The sequence below is a fragment of the Botrytis fragariae genome (assembly GCF_013461495.1).
Source record: "Botrytis fragariae strain BVB16 chromosome Unknown tig00000045, whole genome shotgun sequence".
NCBI lineage: Eukaryota > Fungi > Ascomycota > Leotiomycetes > Helotiales > Sclerotiniaceae > Botrytis > Botrytis fragariae.
This window is the reverse complement of record NW_023500991.1, coordinates 1,172,496-1,190,834: the sequence shown is the minus strand read 5'-3', so window position 1 is coordinate 1,190,834 and position 18,339 is coordinate 1,172,496. Positions and strand designations below refer to the sequence as shown.

Genomic DNA, 18,339 nt, shown 5'->3' with positions numbered 1-18,339 from the left:
AGTTTCTCTCACGGAATGAATGCCCAATCTATCAAGGTTGATGTCATCTTTTCCGCGCCTAGATCCTAAAATTTCAGAGCATGGTAACAACGTCTAAAATATGTTACGATATGAGTGAGTATATACGTGATTATGCGCTAGCGCACAAGCTGTATTGCATATAGCTCTCGTAGCTCCGAACCTAGAACAGACATACAAAATCGATAGCCACAATACAAATAATATGAAGACTTCATAAACACCATTGAAGTGCTATTCGCAAAAACAATGGTCAAGTGTATGTCGCATAACCGATATACTGACTGTCCTTCAGTGGGGACTGGACGTATTATGGAATAGAATTCGATGAGTTTATGTACAGTGAAAATCGGTAGTACTCGGTGAATCTGTAGTGGTTGAGGAGAGTGATGTGGAGAATGTTCTTATCTGCACAAGCAGTGGATTGATAGAGAAGGCGGTACTTAAGATGAGGTTAAGGGTAAAGGGTGGAGGGAAATGCAAAGATGTGGTGGGAATTCGTTGCAAATGGATTGGAGATAATGGGTACAAGAATATTGCCAAGATTGGGATGGGGACAGTTAGAGGGGGCTTTTATGTATTTTGACGGGAAATAATTTGCTGGCTAAGCAAAAGGAGAATGGTGATGGAGAAGAAGGAGAAGGAGAAGATAAGAATCCTAGGAAGTTGGTGGGTGGTATGAAGAGTTTCGGGGTAGAAGATGGGGAAGAGGATGAGGATAATGAAGGGATGGAGATGGAGGTTGAGGTTGAGGTTGAGGGAAAGTAGGAGAAGATTTATGATAAATCGGCGCTTTAAAGTAGAAATATTGCACAAAGAGTTGAGATTGGGGAGATAAGTATACTAGCTGAATGAGATATTGAGCTTCGAGACAGCTGTGAAGATATCTGAACAAGTAGGAATGACTACTATCATCCACCCACGTTTTTGGATACACACAATGAAAACATTAGATATATCAAAGGTAGAAACATTCAGAGAGACGCCAAGAGACTGATTAATTATTACTCCATGTGCTAAATATTTACTACCTACCCACACGTCTTCAACTTCAAATTTCCCTTGCCACCACCAACTTTCTGTAAACCACATGGTTTTTTTAGTATTGACAATCTTCCATCTTCCGATCATCATCTTTTCTCTCCTACTCATTCACATAATCACATTTACTAAATCAAAATATACATTATTCCAAAATGCCATCACTCGTTTCTCACTTTCTACACCGACGCCCTAACTAAGAATGTGATGATACAGCACATCGATTACTTATTATCCTAAGAATCAAGAGATTCGCGATCACGACTCCAAAGTAGAGATTATAATATTTGGAAACAGCAGATATCGTTGCTGAATCGATTTCTCCTGTAGTTCAAGATGAAAATTGGAGTTTAAAGGGGAGGTTTACTATTCTTATTTTTGACGTACTTGAGATTGAGATTGGGAATGGTAGTTCCTGAATCTTATAGAAGAGACAGATATTTCAAAAACTTGAACTTTAATGAGAAGGGAGGGATTAGAATGGGTTGGAGAGCATTAGAATGCTAATCATATACAAGTTCAGAAACGAGATCTTTAAGAACGAAGCGATGATTTTGAAAATGGGTGTTTAGGAGCCCCCCCAAATATGCACATGATGATAATTTCATGATCATCAGGGAGAATCTCGATATTACGCTTATTTCAAATAGAGGAGATAGGGGAGATGAAGGCTATGTCCGGACAGATTGATAGCGGTATTGATGAGAGTGAGGAGGGGAAATGCTCCCAAGAAGAATTGACTACTCAGATTAAATCCATCCAGAAATGATGTGAGTAGGTAGGGTATACAAATCGTAAGTCGGAATCTTTGCTCTCCAATTACAAGATTCAAGAGGAGATATAGATATTCATTCTCTTTCAGAGTTTGAATACTTACATGCATCTTATTATCTGCATCTCCATCTCTATCTTTATCTCTATTTCTATTTTCATTTCTATCTTCATTTTCATCTCCATCTTTATTTTCATCTCCATCTCCATCTCCATCTCCATCTCCCCCCCCTCTCTCTCCATTCCTATAAATATAAAACACCGAGTACCAAGCAAGCAAAATAATTATTATATTTCGTAATCAAATATCTCGTATATACATACAAAGGAAAGGAAGAGACTCTTTCCGATAGAATTTGCGTATATACGTGTATATATATTAACATATTAACATATTACCTTATTCCCAATCTTTACAATCTCTCAACTCCACACGAAACTCACAAACGCATTGTGTATACCTCGATGACTCATGAGTAAGTAACCAAGTATATTCTACTTTCCTTCCCCTTCCCCTCTCCCCATCTACTCACTCCATCCAATACCACTCAAGCTTAGTAGAAACCATATATATGTACACCCACATAGTACATACATACATACATACATACATACAACCTCCATAACTAACACGACATTTTCCACCCTTACAACTTTGAGCTTCTAGGAATGTGTATTTATGTTCATATGGCGATACAGTCAGTATACTCCTTCCGAGTTGTAATCTTATCTGTATCTTGGGATGGCGATATAGATGTTAGATATTAGATATTAGATATTAGATATTAGATACTAGATTTGAGACTCGAGGTATGGCATATACAAATACAAATACAAACGCGTATGTATATATGCATACCTAAAACGAACTAAAATCGACATCATTCTAGAATACTCAATATGAACGAATATGTAGTAAAACCTACCTAGTAGATATAGATGTACTGATCTCCAGATCGTGATTCAGTAGTGTAGAAATTGGAATTGAGGATACATTCTAGATTATAGAGGTTTAATCTTCTGTACCGCCGCCATGATATCACTTGGTATAAATCACTCACTCGACAAATCTCACTTGACAAAATGTGACCAATTTCAGAATGTTCTACTAGATGAATATGTTATTCTGTCAAAATCCGATGCAATTGTGAACACCACCGATGGCATTGACATTTAAGTTGTTCCCCTCAAATTACATCCACCATTAAATCTAGAATGAACAAACAAACTCTATCTATCAGCAATTCGCAATTCACTATATCTCGATAAACCGGTCGTCCATTCTCGGTTTTCATCCCTTCACATGCCGCTACGCGAAAATTGTGTAAAGTCGCGATCAAGTGCCGTCTTGAGCGGAACCCTTTACCGAGTGGGATCTTGCAGATTGACGGCGGGCGGGTACGTGAATGGATCGACCTGTTACAATCTTATCAACGGAGGGGTGCCGCATCCAGGGAAATCCGAGAGCGGAGACCATCATCGATGGGGTAGCAAGGTTGGTGGAGTGATACCAAAGCACATCATTTATAACCCGCTTGTAGCCGCACTACGCAAATGTTCGAAAATACTATTTATATAAGATTTCGTTTTACAGAGTTGAAGGTGTATTTGTTGTACTGTAATGTACGAGGAAATAATAATCCATACTTTTGATTTTTGAGTTCACAAAAAGGGAATACGAGATCGTATCAGAAACTCGTGAATTGAAAAATAAAGGATGGAGCCGTTGGATGCCCTGAGCTCTGAGTGGTGGAACACAAGATGTCGCACGCTAGTTTCTAGAAATACTCTAGAAAGGTACTGTGTCACCGATTCAAATTTCACAATATGAAAGCCCAGTACATACGTTGGTTGCATCGAGACTCGAAGACAAACGACAGACCGCCTTGAATCTAGAAAAACGGTGTGTGTACTGAGAAACAATACCAAGCAATATTCAAGGATACTTCCACGAATGTTGGGTATGATTTTTCCAGGCCTAATGGCAAGCTGATGGTCTTGGTACCTGCGTGAATAAGGTACAGAAAAGCGTTGAAACCTGCAAACCGACTGATTCCGACAAATATATGGTAATGAATGAAGGCAAATATATAAACGAAGAAATGAGTCGCGAGCACACCCGAAAAGTACGACCTCGCCTGTTAGTCGGTGTCAGAAAGGGGCTTGGCCTCGAACAGAATTAAATGCAGTTCTGTCATGTACAACTGATAGGATATTGAGTTGAAGGAGATGCCGACTGGAATATGTAATTCAGGTACCATTGCCAAGATGTTGAAGAAGTACGGAGAGTGTCATTTGGAGAGGTTTTCATTCAGGAGAAGAAAATGTAAGATGTTACTATTGAATCCATTGATAATAAACTTTCGAGGAATGCAACGAAAGAAATCTAAAATGGACGAGAGGAAAAAACGGATAATGTCTCAAGGACTTTCCCAATGGGATAAATTTAGAACCGGATGGTAGATCACATGATGAAACCCGACAAATTGTATTTCCCTCCCATTGGATTCAATTCATCCAACCATACGAAGTAATAAATTCTTCTTCTGAAAAAAGCATAGGCGAGATCGGACGACGGCATCGAGGATTAGATGGGACGCTTACGAACTGGGCTTAATCAACCCAATCAGATTCTAATCTTCTTATCAGAATCCATGACTTCTGTTACTCAAGATCTCGGCCAGACCAAAGATTCTTTGACCTTGAACCGAATCATATCGTCCCAACATCCAAATACCTCCATCCTTTATCCCGTAAAAAGCAATCTATTTGTAAAGCCACGCCATAGATTCGGCCATTTCCACTCTTTGTTTGGTCTCGAGAATCATGAATCCCTATTAAGGTCTTGATAGCGTGCGAGCGTGGGTAGCAGCAGATAGAGGAAATGATAAACCGGGGGAGTTTAAAAACCTTTTTACGTTACTATTGATTGGCTATAGACAGATTGGGTGAGATGTGCATGTTGTTGTTTGTGTGGGGGACCTTCCCAAGTTCCCACGATGCATGCACTCTGTGTGTGTTCGATAGAGTCTCGAGACCAGACCTTTTCTTGCCATGTCTGCAATGTCTGGGTTTGTCAGACCCTGTCTGCGTGGTTTTCGGTGGTGAAACAAGATATCAGGAAAAAGAGAATTCCATTCGAAAGGAAGGGCTGAAGATAATCGTAAGACATTTCATCCATGTGAACGGTATGGAATGGCTGAAAGCTGGCTCAAAAATTCTCCCGTCTCGTACCGTCTTGTAGATATGTATACAGGAGCATCATTTTGCGCGGGATGTGACTTGAGTGACTTGAGTGACTTGATTGACTCGATTGAGTCAAAGATGATAATCACGATAGTCAAGCCCGCTCGGCGACAGCGATAGCATGATGGAACCACAGATTATTTTTTCTGTAGATCCATTGAATTTGTATGGATGGACACATTTGACCAAACTACTTTTTTGCATTCTCGGACCAGGAAATGCACTACACTCGTACTAGGTAGACGGACTAATATAGTATGCATTGCCCCTGGATTGTGACGATGCGGAACAATTTGCGAAAAGGGAACGTCAAGATGCAAAGAAAGAAGGTACGAAGTAGAGGAAGTGCAGTCCAACCAGCATCTGGCTCAAGGAGGATTATTTTTGCGGTTCTTGTTTTTGACTTTTGGGATTGTCAAACAATTAACTTAATGGGCGGTGATATGAAGATGATTGCCACATATAATTTTACATCATACTAGATACATGATACATGATACCAGAACACTCCATGACAGGGAATCTTTCAAGGATGAATCTTTTAGTAGGGTAATATATGCCTCAAAAGTTGCAACTTTGTACGGAGGACATGTATCCAAAGGGTTTGAGTGTACATGGGATGTCAAGAAACGGGACTGGGGATATAGTCTCAGACTCTAAAAGCAACACACACACACACACATCGAGACAGATCGTATATTAATGTTAGTCTGTGGCTGGCATTGGGCAACGAGTGGATGGACGGGTGAATGGGGGTTTGGGACAAAGGAAAGATTGATATCAGATATCTGGGTGGGTATGGCAGTAGAGGATTACAATGAAAGAGTTTCTGCTTCTTTGTAATGCACACACGTAGGTCGTAGGTCGTAGGTCGTAGATAGATGGGATAGATGGGATAGATGAGATAGATGACTCTCTCTCTCTCTCTCTCTCTCTTACTCCATATGAAATCATCCATTCCATAAGCCCGCTCAACAAGCCCCTCCCTTGAGAAGCACCAAGAGTCATAGTTCCAATTTTATTCATGTGCTTGATTTGATTCTTTGGATTCATTTGTTTCTTTCCATTCTAATTAGGTACTGAATACTCTATTGATTTACTTAATTGCCTTTAATATTCACTATGTCAACGCCTCTCGACATTTAATCCGACCCCTGTAAATGACCCATTCTCAGCCATTCTACCCAGGTATTTGCGGTCTGCAGCCTGCAGGGCGTAGGTGTATGAGCCACGAGCGTCGAACCTACAAAAAGTTCTTCTTCCTCTAGCCGATGTTCCCCACTCTTATCTACGCTGACAATCATAGCCAATTCTATTTCGGTTTCCATTTCCATATCCATTGCCATTTCAACATCTAGTGAATTAAAAAATCACACATACATAAACATTCCCAGTTCCTCTTTCATACCTTTTCTCTTTCTCTCTCTTCCCCAAATCCCCCACACTCTTCTTCCCTACTCTTAGGACTTTGGAAGTCTTGCAACCACAACCACAAAACCACAACAATAACAAATACCCCTTCACCACTCTCGATTCTTTGCTTTTGACGCATTCCTCTCTATTCCTCCCTTTATTTTCTCTCTTCCATATTCTCATAATAAATCCGCAATCATGGCTGGCTCAACAACTGTTTCCTATACGGCGAACGTAAGTTTTCCATTCCTTCAAAGATAACACAATCTTTGTGCCTCACAACCATACCCCGCTATCGGCGCAACAAAACAGAACACTAACCTTGACTTTTGATCATTATAGCTCATGAAATACATGGCGCTCGACCAGAAGGGATCTGCCATGGCAGAGTAAGCTAATTAATGGAATACTTTTTTCCCCTCTTTCAAAATCTAATCCTTTACAAAGGTACATCTGGATCGATTCCACTGGCGGTACCCGTTCCAAGTCAAAGGTGAGCAAAAATACCCAACACACATACCCGCGGCTTTGCGCCTCAACTCAAAATCCTCAACAAAAATTCCAAAAAATACCTCAAATGAGTCATGTTCTAATATGATTGTTCTATTTACAGACTCTCACCAAGATTCCAGAGAGCGGTCAATTCACTCTTGATGATCTCCCAGAATGGAACTTCGATGGTAGTTCGACAGGTCAAGCCCCCGGTGACAACTCCGATGTCTACCTCCGCCCCGTCGCAATCTTCCCAGATCCATTCCGTGGTGCCCCAAACATCTTGGTCTTGACCGAGTGCTGGGATCCCGATGGAACCCCAAACAAGTTCAACTACCGTCATGAGGCTGCCAAGCTCATGGAGGCACACAAGTCACACGAGCCATGGTTCGGTTTGGAGCAAGAGTATACTCTCCTCGATATGTCCGATAGACCTTACGGATGGCCAGTAAATGGCTTCCCAGGTCCTCAAGGCCCATACTACTGTGGTGTTGGTACCGGCAAGGTTTTCTGCAGAGATATTGTCGAGGCTCACTACAAGGCATGTTTGAATGCTGGCATCAAGATCTCCGGTACCAACGCCGAGGTTATGCCAGCTCAATGGGAGTTCCAAGTTGGTCCTTGCGATGGCATCGAAAGTGGGTACTCCCCTGTTTCCATTATCAATCTGAATAATCACTGACTCTTATTTTAGTGGGTGACCACCTCTGGTTGGCTCGTTTCCTCCTCAACCGTGTCGCTGAGGAATTCGGCGCCAAGATCTCTTTCCACCCCAAGCCAATTCCAGGTGACTGGAACGGTGCTGGTCTCCACTCCAACTTCTCAAGTGCTGAGATGCGTGTAGAGGGAGGTATGAAGCACATTGAGGCTGCTATCAAGAAGCTTGAGGGTCGCCACAAGGAGCACATTGCAGTTTACGGAGATGACAACGCCATGCGTCTTACTGGCAGACATGAGACCGGTTCCATCGACAGTTTCACTTATGGTGTCGCCAACCGTGGTGCATCCATTCGTATTCCAAGAGAATGTGGTGCCAAGGGTTACGGATACTTTGAGGATAGAAGACCCGCTTCAAATGCCGACCCATATCAAATTACTGGTATTATGATGGAGACTGTAAGTTTTATTTCTAATCAAGTGGCAAATGAATTCGACTAACCAAGTTCTAGATGTTCGGTGGACTCGATGGCACTGAGGTTAAGAAATAGATTGTTTTTTGCGTGTAACAATGGTTGGGTGGGAGAAGGTTGATAATGGCTTGGCGATAAGGTCTATTTTCGTTGCATTTTGAAGGTCAAATCCTTCTCGTCGATCTTGCTCTTAAGTTAGCAAGATAGTTACTTTTTAGATGGTTGACCTAACTGGGAGAGAATGAAACTCAGATAACATTTATTCTTTTCTCTGACACTTTGATACTTTTTGACATGCTGGCCTGTGCCCATCCCTATCCACTCGACCCTGTCTTTAGCTAAAGCTGGGGATATTCTAATCTTACAGTAGTATTTACCCCACAACTTCTCCGGATTTCCCTTCCCCAGATAGATCCTCATTATAGTATAGTATGTCTATGAAGTAGAGAGTCGCGTGATAATCGTAATACATAATATACATACTGGCGCACGTCATCGTCATCGCCAACCATCCATCCATCCATCCATGAACGTTCTCGTCGTGCTTTCATATCTCCATCTCTTCATCCCCCCACACGTCAATATATACCAAATTCATCATTCATAACCCTTGTCTATTTTCCTTCCCGTCATTGTTGGAGATATCTCATAGCCCAACACAACCACCTCTTCAGGTATAATTTTCACTTTCTCCTTTCCAGAACTCTTTTCACTTCCATATTCCTTCTACACCCCTTCAACTTAGTTTCCATTAATCTTCTTCTCCTCCTCCTTCAAGGCCTCCACCAATTTCCCCCTCAAGAAATCTGGCAATCCGAAAATGCCCTCACGTGTTACTATGCGGTAGGTTCCCGAGTCTTGCCAATTTCCAGGCGCTTTCCCAGAATCTCCTTCGACGAATTGTCCGGTCGCGTCGACTTCGAGAGATCCGAATATGTCTTCGGGGTAGGCGATGCGGCCGTAGTCGGGGGGTGCGCGCGTATCCGAGAGGTGGATGTAGCCGCCGTGGCCGCCGGAGCCGGCGCCGCCTTGGGGGAGGGGTTAATTATAGGTTTGGGGAAATGGGAAAAGGGGAGGGAGGGGTAGTGTGTGGTAGATGGAGATGGAGGGGAATTTGGGAGAGGGGAACCGGAGGAAATACCTTGACTGGCACTAGGTGGCGCTCCGGAATCTTTTCCTTTTGAAGACTTTCCGCCTTTGTTTTGACGATAGGATGATGGGGGTGAGAGGGAGAAGTGAGTCGTGGTGGTGGCGAAGGCGGCGGCTTGCGAATGGAGTTGTGGATCTAGATGGGCGTATTTTTGGAGGATGGTGGAGAGGAAGGGGAGGAATTGGGGATTGGGAGTGAAGGATTGAGGGGTGATGGGGAGGGTGGTGGTGGTGCCGAGGGAGAGGGATGTGGTTGGTGGGGTGGTGGGGAGGAGGGTTAGAATGTGGGTTTGGGGGGAGGAAGAGGTGGGTGGGTGGATGTACTAGAAGAGGGTTAGCTTTGCTGAGTTGAGGGCGGGGGAGAGAGGGGATTAGATTTATTGAGTTGGGGATGGGGAGAAGGGGAGAAGAAGGGGGGGGGGTTGACAATAAGAGGGGTAACAAACAATATTAGGATTTTCCTTTAATGTTGAGACTGAGCGTCGTATATTCGAACATGTAGTTGTGTGGGATCGAGTTATTGCGCGCAATGTATGCGGCAATGCGCGAGAGGTTGAGAGTAACATTTTTGTTGGATGATGAGGAGATGTTTATTGGTGGTGAGGGGTGAGAGCTGGACATGTAAAGTATTTAATTTTTCGATAAGATATCAAGGCGTGGATTGCTCGATTAGGAAATTAGCTTGAGGGAGGATTAGTAAGCGAATGAACAGGGCTGGTGTGTAGGTAGGTATCTTTTTGGGAATTGAAATTTGATACTTTTCTGGATTCATACTATAATTGTGATCATTCTTTGGACTTGTGGGTTTGGCAAATACTGCAGAGATGATTGATGGTATCTGGCAATCATGTGAGAGGAGGGTTGAGTAGAGTTACTCAATAGTCGGTAACTTTAGATCGATGCTCGTATGGTACAAAATCGCAAGACGAGTGAATGTTGAAGGGGGAGCACAATCAACGATACAATATGGACCCCGATTGAATTATACCGAGAATTACATGCTAATGACTACCATCATAGTAGAGGAGGTGTATATAAGTTCCAGTATATGACGACATAAACATTCTCGAAACTTTCTGAATTCACTCGAGAGTTGATTACTAGGTACCCGGGTAGGTTTCCATTCTTCTGATTTCGTCATAACTCTATTACGTCGCTAATTGCACGTTAGATTGGTATAGACTTTGGATGAGTACCGATACATGTCTGGCTCCTATGTAGGTTATGCGAAAGGCTGGAATGTAGGTATCTAATACGAAATATGAAGTCATTGACTGCTATTGTATGAGTGCATTGATTGCTTTTCTGTGCTTCTCGATGATTTGACACTATAAATAGGTTGGGAGTTTTCCCTCGTGAGTGGTAGAAAAATAGCATTAAAATTGTATACTCGAGTACTATCATCTCAACATTACCTCTGTCCCCTCATGACATGGAGCAAATCGGACGAATTATATGAATATATGTTAATTTACAAAACTTACCTACCTACCTCCTGTCTTTACTTCTTCTCCTCCCCCTTGCACTAATAAAGCTTTCAATGTTACACTACTACGGTCCCCTTCACTTCCCCAGATATCGCTAAAAGTACCTACCTACCTAGAGCTTCCCGCATCGACCACCTCTGTCGGATTCTGGTTGAGAGCGGGAACCACAAATCAACTTTTCCTCCATAAGGTTTCTCAATTTTTTGAATTCCAACGGAAGACTCTTTCAAATCATTCACTCAATAATTCTTACACCCTTGAAAATATTTCTGACTCTTTTACTTCTGACTCTTCAAGTATTACTCACAACAGGTGATTCACATTTAATTCGAAGCTTGTATCAACCTAGTACCTGCTGAAAGCCACCAGAAATCATCTTTGGTGGGGTTGAAGCAACGACAACGGAACAATTACCCCGAGTCAATCAACCACCATTCAACCACATTGAAATACCCTACAAACGTAGCCATGAATCGTTACGATGACGGCGAGCTAGAGATATCTCTGGCACCATCTGCAAACGCTCGCGCACAACACAGAGCCTCGGACGCCGGCTCACACTCACGTCGTGATTCGCAAAATGGAAACAGCAGGAGGATGGAAACGGTTCCGGCACCGCAAAGAAAGACGGAGCAGCGAGTGGGCGCATACTCAGTCATACGTACGCTTGGAGAGGGTTCCTTTGGAAAGGTTAAATTGGCGGTCCATCGAGTGACAGGTCAACAGGTTGCGTTGAAGATTATTGGAAGGAGGAAGTTGATCAGTCGTGATATGGCTGGGAGAGTGGAGCGAGAAATCGAATACCTTCAGCTTTTGAGACATCCTCATATTATCAAATTGTCAGGATTGCCCCCGCTATGCTTATTTACTTGGTAGCTAACTATACTTTCCCAGGTATACCGTCATTAAAACGACCTCCGAGATAATTATGGTTCTTGAATATGCCGGAAATGAGTTATTCGAATATATCGTACAACATGGAAAGATGAGAGAAGATGAAGCCAGGCGGTTTTTTCAACAAATTATCTGCGCAGTCGAATATTGCCATAGACATAAGATCGTACATCGAGATCTAAAACCCGAGAATCTTCTTCTTGACGAGAACCTAAATGTCAAAATCGCCGATTTCGGACTTAGTAACATCATGACGGATGGAAATTTTCTCAAGACAAGCTGCGGAAGTCCAAACTATGCCGCACCCGAAGTCATTAATGGAAAATTATACGCTGGTCCTGAGGTCGACGTCTGGAGTTGTGGTGTCATATTATACGTTTTACTTGTGGGAAGATTGCCTTTCGATGATGAACATATTCCCTCTCTATTTGCGAAAATTGCTAGGGGTCAATACAATGTCCCTAGTTATATGGGTCGTGAAGCTGCCGCGTTGATCAAGAAAATGTTGGCCGTCAATCCGGTTCACAGAGCTACCATTGCCGATATCCGAGACGATCCTTGGTTTACTACAAATCTACCTGCTTATTTACAACCTCCGGTGGAAGAATTTATTGATACAGGTGTCGACCCGGCAAAGGCTATCAATCCCCGAGCAATTGCACCTCATGCCAGCCCAGCCATCCAGGAGAAATTACATGTACAAGTTACTGAAAAAATTAGTAAGACGATGGGTTATGGTATCAAAGATGTTCAAGAGGCTTTGGCTGCGGAAGAACCTTCGGCCATTAAAGATGCGTATCTTATTGTTCGGGAGAATAAGTTGATGCAAGCTAATCGTAAGTTGCCCATTACTTTGAAAATTTCGGTGTTGGTATAAATTAACAGTCAATCAGCAAATCTCTTCGATGATAAAAATCAACTTCTTTTCCAGATTCCCTCACCTCCAGCATACGACTCAGCAATTCCCCCCTCATTACCTAATTCGCCTTCGGTTGCCATTAAGGAGCGACCCGGTAATGTTCAACCAGCAGTTGCGCCATTTCAGCCTCGGCCTAGCCCCCTTCTTGATGCCGTATCGCCAAGATCCAGTAGTTCTATTGGAACTGATAGATCATTTGGTCGACCATATGTTAGCAAAATCGGAATTTTGCCAAGCAGTATTCCACAATACCATAAAGAGTTTATGGAAACGCACAAATCTGGCCATCAGGAGAGTACTCTGTCAACATCTCACTCAGAGGTCATCGAACCATCACCTCAAACAGACGCTGAAAAAGCCGAAACAGTTCGCCGCTTGAATCCACACTCTAGAGCTCTGGCGAAACTCGATGAAGGTAAGAAACCGGCAGGTATGACTCCAGTTCCATCGAAAAAATCAAAGCCCACAAAATGGCAATTTGGGATTCGATCTCGAAATCAACCTCTTGAAGCAATTGGATGCATTTATAGAGCTCTTCAAAAGCTTGGTGCCGAATGGTTAGTCGGCGATGAATGGACACCTGGTCAGAATGAAAGTAATGGGAACAATCGCAATGATAATAATAATGACAATGATCCAAATGGAAGTGGAGCCTCTCTGCATCGCGAAACTTCTATGAATGATACCTCATCGAAGAGAAATAGATTCAGTGGTATGGATAAGCAAGGAAACTACAAGTTACCGGAAGATCCATGGGTGCTTCATGTCCGTTGGAAGAAAACTGGTAAGTGATTTCTCAGTCATTTGAGAATCTCTTCTAACTTTTGATAGACATCCGACGTCATTCCATTGCTTCCCTGAACAGTTCAACTTCTAGTCCCGCACTCCCCTCCTCAATGCCAAAAGATGATGAATCTGATGCAGGCGTCATCATGCATCTCGATATCCAACTCTATGAAATGGAACCCAGTGTCTATCTAGTGGATTTCAAATGCGCAGGATATGAAACTGCAAAGGGTATGCTGTGCGAGGAAAAAGATGTTACTAGTCCTTTCCCTTTCTTGGATTTGGCTAGTAAATTAATCATTCAATTGGCGGAAGCTGATTAGATGGTTCGCTAATCATTGAATGGTCGACTCTCTTTGGTTTGATAATACTTTTCGTGAAATATGAAATACAATAATGAGCAATGAAAATTTCATATGATTATTTCTTTGGTATGGGAAGTGAGCTTGGAATGTGGATGTGGATGGAATCGGCTTCGGGGAATCGGGTATTAAAATTGTGGCTGGTGGGTGATTCTATACCTTACTGCTACTACCTCGACTCGACTTGATTGGCATACTGCCTTGTGTTTATTACGAATGGACTGGCGAATTGCATGGACCGGAACGGATTGAAATGGATGATTGAATTGAAAGGGGAGTAGTCGGAGTTCTATGCGGTCTCGCAATTTACAGGCTGCCTTTTTCTTTTATTATCATGGAAGTATTTACTACTATTCAGGGAACTTTGGGAGAGAAACATGTCTTATTTGTGGCTTGCTTGACTTGAATTTGGGAGAGGTTATAGTTCAGAGAGGGAGGGCATGGTGGAGAGTGATAAAGAAAGTTGAAAGCAGACGTGCCTGAAGATTGCTAAAATTCAAGAGTGATGCAAATACAAATATAGCTGAAGAGATTTAGATGTCCGAATCTGGTTTACTTGGATGTTACAGTCTTACAGATGATAAAATTGAACGGGAACATGGTTGCGAATATTATTGTTGAGACTTGCTTGGACTTAAGGGCTTGAATTGAAATTGAACTGCGCACTTCCCTTGATGATACAGAGACTTAGTAGTCTTTGAAATGGGTGGGAGAGAAAGCAAAGTCTAATTGCGATTACAGGTGGATGGATGGATGGATGAATGAATGGATATATCTCTTGAAAATCCGGAAAGGAATCATTTCGCTTAGCTGCACATCAAACTGAAGAAGAGTAGATGGCTATCTAGCCAGTCAGCCACCCCCCACAATCTCCTCACTCCCCTCCTAAACCTAGCCACAAGTTACGACGTCGTCTCCATCACCCCCCTCTATCTTTTCCCCGGCGCAAAAGTATCTTCCCGTTCATGACAGCCATCGCATCTCACCATCCCTTTGCTAGTCATCACCTCTTGATCCACGCAAAGGCATTCGATATCCACCACCCCATCCCCCAGTTCGGAGACATACCAAGTATCGCCACGACGAGCAGCCATCTCTCTGTAAACCCTTCCATTCCATCTCCTCGCCAGCGCAAATCCAAGCCAGACCGTAGCGACATCGCCGAATATATGAAAAATCCCTCCTCGCTGCTGGAACCGCGCATGAATATCGCGAGATTCTCGCTCGAGCTACTTCTCGAACGCGGCGCGCAGATAAAGGGGGGCGGTGCGTTGGCTCTGGCTTTTGCGGATGAAGAGGGAAGGTTGGAGATTGGAAATTGGAAGTTGGGGGATGTTTATTGCGGAAGGGCGGATGTGGAATGTGGATGGATACGGGAGTTAGGATTGAGGATTGAGGATTGAGGATTCGTAGGATGAGGGGGATGAGGGGGATCTTGGGGAGGATGGAGGGGGTGAGAGAGAATACTTGAGTGATTTGCGTGTGTATTGTTATCGCGTAAGTGTCTTTGGTGGGATGAATAATAGTATGTTTTTGGATTCCCTATCAATGGACATACTTGTTTATTCTATTATTTTTTTACTCAACCCACGGGAAAGTAAGATATTCAGTATCCCAGAACCTCGACTTCGGGTTTCAGCTTGAGACGTTATGGGGGGTTTCCCTTCTCTTTTCTTCTTTCCCAATTTTGTTACATGATGAATTTGGGTCCAACATTTAACATCACTTGCATGATATTACATGTACCATTAGAACGACTTGGACGAATCGATAAATAGATGGCAACTCGCTGGGTATCATACAATCAAATACGTAATATTCTCTCCTCCATCCTGGTCTCGTGCTGTTGGTCCACACCCCCAAATCAAAACCCATCTACAACCTCCCCTTAACCCACTCAACCCAAACCCCCAAATCTTCACAAACTTCCAACATCCTACCCAAATCATCTCTTGTTAATGTTCTTGCCTTTCTTTCTTCTCCCATTCCATCCATCACCTCATCCTCTCCCATTCCATTTAGAATATTCTCCTGTACAACCACCACCCCCCCATTTCCCTGAATTTCGAAGATCACATTCGCGCTCCTCTTCTTGAACTCAAATACTATTTCCACTCTGGGTACTGGAGTTAATGTTAAAGAAACATCTAGATGCGTTGATTCTTCCTTCTTCTCCTTTTTTGGTTCCTTCAGAACCGGTTTTGGCGTTGGCGATGTAGTGATACTTTTCATAAAGTCCTCGAACTCCTGTTTCTTTGTCGGAGGGTTTATCGTATCCATTTCGGGAGATTTTGATAGTGTTTCAGGTCTTGATGGACCCTTCGATTTGGATTTTGAACTTCCCTCGGCCTCAAAACTTTTCCTCAGCACAGTACTTAACAAAGCAAATTGTCTTAAACATGGCAAGATCTCCACCAATTGCCTAGGGTGACTGAACGATACTTCTTCTACCTTTCTTCCATAATCAATCTTCTCAATATACAACGTATTGATATGTTGCTCTACTTTTTTCCTTCCCTCTCTATCCCAAACCGAGATATGTTTCTCTGTGGTAATAGTTCTGGCTTGTGTCTCGTTAGTCTTCAAAGCTTCCTCCGCACTCAACGGAAACATAAGTCCATCAAACGTTGTGATTTCTGAAAAATCAAAGGGCGTTTGCGTCGATTGGTATATCTGCATCGCGATAGCATATGGTACTATAATCGGCGGATCGAATTTCGCAACAAACATTGCTTCTGGAAATTTTTGCGTCCCGTCGTTCAGATCATTTGTCTTGATATCGGAATTTGTCGGTAAAAGAGTATTGTCAGGTTCCAACCAATTCAAGATCGGTCCCCCTTGCAATTGGGCTGCTCGGAATAGATCATCGACTGCCGGGTTGGCTTGCTGAACATCATCTGATATCCATTTATCAGATACGCGCAAAGGAGTATATACACCCACCACCAATGAAGGTAATGGTGCAACCTCTACCAATAACGACCATGTCTTTCTATTCTGTTTCTTCCCCTTTGTTGGGATCCGCCGTTTCTCCTGCCAATAATCAAGACTTAAACCTAGTCTTTCTCTTGAATGCATAATCGGTATGCCACTCCTAGTACACATCGCAGCCCTCACAATGTCCTCATCCTCCATTCCCAACATATCAATCTCCTTCAATCTTCCTAACTCCCAAATATGTAACTTATGCAAACTGCAAAAGATTCCCGCGACCGCCTCATGGCAATTGAGTCCAGGTATGACACTCAATTTATCCAACATAGTTAATCTCTCTAAGTTTGCCGCAAATCGATCCAGCATTTTGGTCAACGGGCTCTCTCCAGCCTCAAATTGTAAATCCCTCAACAGTATATCTGAAGCTGTCTTCTCATGTTTGGTTACTGATTCCGGCGCATCGGGGAACGAGAGTGAAACTTTCTGGACGATATTATTCGCAAAATCGATATCAAGCGCAAGAGCGTTCCCTGCTATGATAAGCGTGCGTCCATTACTGGCGCTTCCCATCATGTCTTCCCACAAGCATTCTAATCCAACTCTGCGTGCTAATCGTTCCAGCCCTGCCTCACTAAGTCGTCCTTTATTAGGCTGTACAAATTGCATTAGCATTGCCCAATCAAACCAATCACAAATAACATCTCCCTCTCTTTCTGCCATTTTAACCTAGCTGAACTCACTTTCAGAATTTCTACACAGCCCATCAACCTCCTCCTCTTCTCCTCTTCATCCTTTCCCGGCCCACCACCCAACACCCCAATTCCTTGCAAGTCAATGCCCAAATCCCCTACAACATCCGCACCCATCCCCAGCGCCAACGCTGCAGACGGACTATCAAATCCCACCATCCCCATATTATATGCTTGATTCGACATTGAGGTTCCTGCAGGACTAGATTTTTTGATTTGAGAGGGAGATGGCACAACAGAACGCGGTCCATGGGGAGAAAAGGCTAGATGAGATGTAGAAAATGGGGTTGAGACAGGAGGTGTCGCTGCTACACCGGGGTACTTTCCTGGCGTTGGAGTCGCCATTTTGATGGCGGTTTGTTAATGTGCGATGACTTGTGGTGCAAAAAGATATATTCCTGTTGAAACGGGAGGTAGAAGGATTGAAGAACAAAGCACTTGTAGCTTCAGAGCTGTGAGGTTCCGTACGGTCGCGGCTATATTAATTGAGTCAACATAAATTATAATCGCATATACAATCTAAGCTGGTATATGCGATTTCGTAACTCGAATAGCGTAGATAAATATAGAGGCCGCTCAATGAACCCATTACGTTTTGAATGAACAAAAGATATTGAGCTCATGATGATATTGAGCCTGGTGCGGATATAGCGGCCGCAATGACCGCATCTGTCTTGGTTCTTGGCAACAAACAAACCATGTGATCGCGGTTACTTTCTGGAGTTTGTCCTCATTCACATATTGAATATCTTGACAGTAGTTATGAGAGTAATCAAGTATTGGTGAATAATTCTAAGAGCACCAAGTGGAGATATGGAATTTCACATCACGCTACACACATCACAAACAAACATACAACAAGCATTGAATTGCGAGTCGTAAAAGGGCTAAAATTCAAGACTACTACAACTATTAATCATACACAAGGGCTTTCTGCTTCCCTGCTCT

General features: G+C 43.0%; 4 protein-coding genes across 4 annotated transcripts; 2 read left to right on the top strand and 2 right to left on the bottom strand.

Annotated features, from left to right (window-relative positions):
* The first annotated feature begins 6,657 nt into the window (after positions 1–6,657).
* On the top strand, positions 6,658–8,359 carry Bfra_003583 (putative glutamine synthetase protein). The gene is made up of 6 exons (XM_037333989.1): positions 6,658–6,723; positions 6,832–6,878; positions 6,937–6,982; positions 7,103–7,619; positions 7,676–8,097; positions 8,151–8,359. Exons 1-6 carry the CDS (start codon positions 6,688–6,690, stop codon positions 8,187–8,189), a joined length of 1,107 nt encoding a protein of 368 aa, XP_037194076.1. The 5' UTR covers positions 6,658–6,687; the 3' UTR covers positions 8,190–8,359.
* A 493-nt stretch (positions 8,360–8,852) lies between these two features.
* Bfra_003582 (uncharacterized protein) lies at positions 8,853–9,826 on the bottom strand (the record flags this gene model as incomplete). Its single annotated transcript, XM_037333988.1, has 3 exons — positions 8,853–9,139; positions 9,253–9,583; positions 9,707–9,826. 3 exons carry the CDS (start codon positions 9,824–9,826, stop codon positions 8,853–8,855), a joined length of 738 nt encoding a protein of 245 aa, XP_037194075.1.
* A 1,389-nt stretch (positions 9,827–11,215) lies between these two features.
* On the top strand, positions 11,216–13,669 carry Bfra_003581 (putative protein kinase snf1 protein; the record flags this gene model as incomplete). Its single annotated transcript, XM_037333987.1, has 4 exons — positions 11,216–11,586; positions 11,642–12,477; positions 12,535–13,344; positions 13,392–13,669. 4 exons carry the CDS (start codon positions 11,216–11,218, stop codon positions 13,667–13,669), a joined length of 2,295 nt encoding a protein of 764 aa, XP_037194074.1.
* Positions 13,670–15,583: 1,914 nt separating this feature from the next.
* On the bottom strand, positions 15,584–17,736 carry Bfra_003580 (putative glutamine synthetase protein; the record flags this gene model as incomplete). Its single annotated transcript, XM_037333986.1, has 2 exons — positions 15,584–17,293; positions 17,383–17,736. The coding sequence occupies 2 exons, from the start codon at positions 17,734–17,736 to the stop codon at positions 15,584–15,586; spliced, it is 2,064 nt and encodes a 687-aa protein (XP_037194073.1).
* Between the last annotated feature and the right edge of the window lie 603 nt (positions 17,737–18,339).